At 40.5% G+C, this 4,795-nt stretch overlaps 1 protein-coding gene across 1 annotated transcript; it reads left to right on the top strand.

The window, feature by feature from the left end:
• Window positions 1-735: 735 nt before the first annotated feature.
• Window positions 736-2,234, top strand: LOC123441254 (23 kDa jasmonate-induced protein-like). The gene is made up of 3 exons (XM_045117742.1): window positions 736-981; window positions 1,114-1,390; window positions 1,876-2,234. Exons 1-3 carry the CDS (start codon window positions 812-814, stop codon window positions 2,059-2,061), a joined length of 633 nt encoding a protein of 210 aa, XP_044973677.1. The 5' UTR covers window positions 736-811; the 3' UTR covers window positions 2,062-2,234.
• The last annotated feature ends 2,561 nt before the right edge of the window (window positions 2,235-4,795 follow it).

The raw sequence follows: 4,795 nt of genomic DNA, 5'->3' as shown, positions 1-4,795 counted from the left end.
TCCACACACAAAATTTAATTTTTTTTCTATTTATTTTGAATTTATTGTTCACCTGAGAGCATATGCTTCATAAAACTAGAACGGCCCTCCTGATTGATGCCAAATAAAATTATATTACTCCCTCCGCCCGGAATTACTTGTGACAAAAAGTGGATAATAGTGGATGTATCTAGAAATAAAATACATCTAGATACATCCATTCCTCCGACAAGTATTTTTAGACGGAGGAAGTATATGCGAAGAGGGTTGGATGATTAGCTCCCGGATGACTGTCCGTTTTTTGTTTTGCGTGTTGAAGATGGCCTTATCTCGAAACAATGGGCAAAGATTCCTTCCGATGGACATCAATCTATCTTGTGTGTGCTTTAATAATGTGCCATACTGCATGACTTGGACGCGCGGAAGTAGTCCTGTGGCAAGCAACTCGTTTGCCGTATGACAATGCCATCGGGGAGTGGGTTTATCTCAATACAACTTGCAAGGGTTCCTCCTGATGAGCATCGATCTATCTTGAGTGTGCTATACTACTATAGAGTACGTACTATATACTATACTAACCCCAGGCTAGCTGCCACGGACAAAGGATTCCTCACGGTGTGCTATAGAGTCTGCTATCTATCTAGCCCTGGATCAGGCTACCGGCCACAAACAGAGGTTTTTTCTTTAATGAAAGGAGGGATCTTTGCATTGCATTGCCAACGCGTGTATAAATACTGGCAGGACTAGATGTACAAATTCATTCATTCATTCTCTCACAGCAATCGATCCATCTAAACTAGCTGGAACAGTACATACACAGGTAGCAAAGCAAATGGCCTCAGGAGTGTTTGGTACCCCCATTTCGGAGAAGACGGTGATAGCCACCGGTGAGTATAAGGAACCCATTACTCAAAAGGATGTTGCAGACTATGCCATGAAGATGATCAACGCCGGTGGTAAGGATATTAACGCACAAACCTTCGTCGACAATCTCAAAGAGAGGTTCGTTTCTTTCGTTGTTTCCTTCATTGTACGTAGTATATTTCTGCTTTTAGCATGTTTGTGATAAAAACAAATTTCTTTTAGGGAGAGCTTAATTAATCTGATCCATATTTTGGCGACACTGCTATATAGGTACGGTAACGGAATATCCGTAAAATGCCTCATCTACAATGCCACCGGTGCCACTTTGAGCTTGGCTAAGTACAACGATTGGCACGGCCATATCTATGATACGCCCTACCCATCAGATATTCAGAATGGGCAATGGGGTGCATTCCTCCACGTCCACCCAAGTGGTGCTGCGGTTGGTTCAGCTGGTGCCGTTGTGTATCGTACCAAGATCCCCTCCAGCAGCAGGTCCTGCGATTGGTTGTTCTCCTGGACCGTCCCCTACATTGGTGACAACGGGGTAAATACTGTGCATTATCTCAAAATGATGCATCTTACCTTTTTCTCTTTGTTCATGCTCCAAACTAATTTGAAGTAAATTTATATGTAATCCAAATTAAATTAACGGTGCAATTCACCTCGCAAGTGATGCATTTATAGCGCTGCAAACTTTGATTCTTTTAATTAAGATCATAGAAGATCTTGTTTCATTAGTCTTGATAAGTACATCAAAAATAATTTTCCTGTATAGTTTTATGAAAACAATTAATGATTTAAGATATGAATTAACATGCGTGCCCATATAAGAGTGTGAATTTTATTTAGGGACAAGGGAATACCTTCATATTCGCATCTCAATTCATATGAACTTAACTCATAAAAATAAATAAATAAATAATCTAAACTAAATTCAATTGAATTTACTTACTACAGTTTTTCAACTGAAAAAACATTATGTATATGTCAAACTCTACTAGTGCATATTCTAATATTTTATGTATGTAGGTGTACACCGAAATCCGAGAGGAAGGACACTACCCAAGTGTGGGAAGCTGGGGTTATATCTACGATGTGAAGCTTGCAAATTCAAATCTCAACTCTACTGATAAAAACTATGGATATGTTTCCAAGACTAATATCGGTGAAGGCTCTACCATGAACGCCCGTGGAGTTTTCCAGTTTCCCTACTAGATCACGTTGCCAACATCGAGTGGCTATTATGGTCTTCAAAGTCTTGTGTGGCATGGACGTTTGCAGCTGCTATTTTCCTTTACTATCTTTGTGCTGCATTTCCTAAGATCCGGTGCTCACAAATAATCAAGGAATAATATAATAAAAGATATGTCATGTGTGATTTGATATTATTTATGTGTCATTTGTATCAAGTGGCCCTACTTTTGTATCGACTACTGTTTTCCTTAGTAAATACCAAATATAATGCACTCTTTCGGGTGTCTTTTCTTAAAAAATAAATTAAACAAGAACTAAAATCAAGATATTTATGCTTGAACAAAACACCATAGGGAAAATTAAAATGACAACCAGTTGTGGAACCAATCCTTTCCCAATGGAGTACAATATAGATGAGTGATGGATTCTCCCTCACAATTTATACCACATTAAAGATCTAATATATTATTTCGCAAAAAATGCTTTAGTATACCTATACCGAAATCCGTGTATTCTTAATGTGAAGGCTTTAGACTTCTTACTACGAATAAACTTTTTTGTAAATATATTCTACTTTAATTTCTTGGCATAAAAAGAAGTTTCAATTATATAATTGTGAAATTGTACGTAAATTATAAATATTCATTGTTGGGGAACGTTGCAGGGAATCAAAAAAATTCCTACGTTCACCAATATCGATCTAGAAGATGCACATCTACGAGAGGAGAGATTGTATCTACATACCCTTGTAGATCGTTAAGCGGGAGCGTTAAAGAACGCGGTTGATGTAGTACTACGTCTTCGCGATCCAATCACGATCCGTCCCAAGGACTCCCGATCGAGCGCCGAACGGACCGCAGCTCCGCCTTCAGCATACGTACAACTCGATGACGTCTCCGCCTCCTCGATCGAGCAAGCGAGGGCGGAGTGGTGGTTGAATTCCCCAAAAGCACGATGGCGTCCCGGCTGGGCTTCGCCTAAGCACTACCTCAAAAACTAAAGGAGAAATCGATCTTGAGGGAGAGGGAGAGGTTGCGCCGTGGCTTAGGGTGTGCAGACCTCCCTCCCCCCCCCCCCCACACACACACACATATATATATATATATACATATATATATATATATATATATATGAGGGGGGTGGTTGAGTCGGCCTAGAGTTCCCACCCTCAAGGGGGGCGGCGAGCAAGGGGTGGGTGGCAGCCCTAGGGTGCCTTGCAACCCAAGTCTCTTACGGGCTTATCCCCCACCTCCAGCTGCATGGGCCTTAGTGGGAGGGCCGGCCAGCCCACCACAGGCTGGTGCGCCCACTCTCACAGCCCATGGGGATCTCCGGGGAAGTTGGACCCCTGGAACACTTCCGACACTTCCTTCACAAAACCGACATCTTCCGGAACTTTTTCCGGACCTCGGATACCAACTTCCTATATATCAATCTTTACCCCGAGACCATTCAGGAGCTGCTCGTGGCGTCCGTGATCTCATCCGAGGCTCTAAACAACTTTCGGTTACCACCACACATAACTCATTAATACCAAATCGTCACTGAACCTTAAGTTTGCAGACCCTACGGGTTCGATAACTATGCAGACATGACCGAGACACTCTCCGGTCAATAACCAATAGCGGGACATGGATGCCCATATTGGTTCCTACATATTCTACAAAGATCTTTATCAGTCGAACCACGATGTCAAGGATTCTATCAATCCCATATGCAATTCCCTTTGTTCATCGATATTTTATTTGCCCGAGATTCGATCGTCGGTATCTGGATACCTAGTTCAATCCCGTCACCGACACGAATCTTTACTCGTTTTGTAATACAAGATTCCATGGATAACTCTTTAGTCACAATGCTTGCAAACTTGTTATGATATTGTATTACCGAGTGGTCCCTGAGATACCTCTCCATCACATGGAGTAACAAATTCCAGTCTTGATCCATGCTAGCTCAACAAACACCCTCAAATATACCTGTAGATCATCTTTATAGTCACACAGTAACGTTGCGACCTTTGATAAAAAAATTCTAATGGAGTACATATAGATGGGTGATGAATTCACCTACACAAGTTTATACCACGTTGGAGTTCTTATATACCGTTTTGATAAAAAAATACTTTAATATAGCAATATCTAAATCTATGTATACTTAATCTCAAGGCTTTAGACTTTTTAGTATCAATAAAGTCACTTGCCAATATACTGCTCTTTAATTTCTTGACATAATTTTTTCCCGATAATATAATTGTGAAATGGTATGTAAATTATGGATAACCATAACACCAATTATACAATCAAAAATATTTAGTTAAACTAATGCTTCATCCTATGTGTTAGAGTTGTGTCGAATATTGTGTTCAAGGTACGTTCCAGTTGGACTCTGAGTTGCTTGTGTTTAGACAGTATATGAAGTCATGTCCTAATAGGACATTTGAGTGCTTGACCTCTCATGTCCTTTGGTTATTTCTATGGTGTGAAGCTTGCAAATTCAAATCTCAACTCTACTGATAAAAACTATGGATATGTTTCCAAGACTAATATCGGTGAAGGCTCTACCATGAACGCCCGTGGAGTTTTCCAGTTTCCCTACTAGATCTTGTTATCAACATCAAAGGCTTGTGTGGCGAAGACGTTCCGGTGTATTTCCTAAGATCCGGTGTTCAAACTATGGATATGTTTCGTCTACTATCTTTGTGATGCATTTCCTAAGATCGGGTGCTTATGAATAATCAAGGAAGAAGACAATAAAT

This window comes from Hordeum vulgare, chromosome 3H (genome assembly GCF_904849725.1).
Source record: "Hordeum vulgare subsp. vulgare chromosome 3H, MorexV3_pseudomolecules_assembly, whole genome shotgun sequence".
Taxonomy (NCBI): Eukaryota; Viridiplantae; Streptophyta; class Magnoliopsida; order Poales; family Poaceae; genus Hordeum; species Hordeum vulgare.
Note: the sequence above shows the minus strand (reverse complement) of the source record. Positions and strands in the feature narration are given on the sequence as shown.

What these genes read in the sequence shown, in the direction of transcription:
- LOC123441254 (XM_045117742.1), top strand. Translation starts at nt 812, where the DNA reads ATGGCCTCAGGAGTGTTTGGTACCCCCATTTCGGAGAAGACGGTGATA. An exon ending in GTCGACAATCTCAAAGAGAG is followed by an intron (nt 982 to 1,113) that starts GTTCGTTTCTTT and finishes ACTGCTATATAG; the next exon opens with GTACGGTAACGGAATATCCG. An exon ending in CCTACATTGGTGACAACGGG is followed by an intron (nt 1,391 to 1,875) that starts GTAAATACTGTG and finishes TTATGTATGTAG; the next exon opens with GTGTACACCGAAATCCGAGA.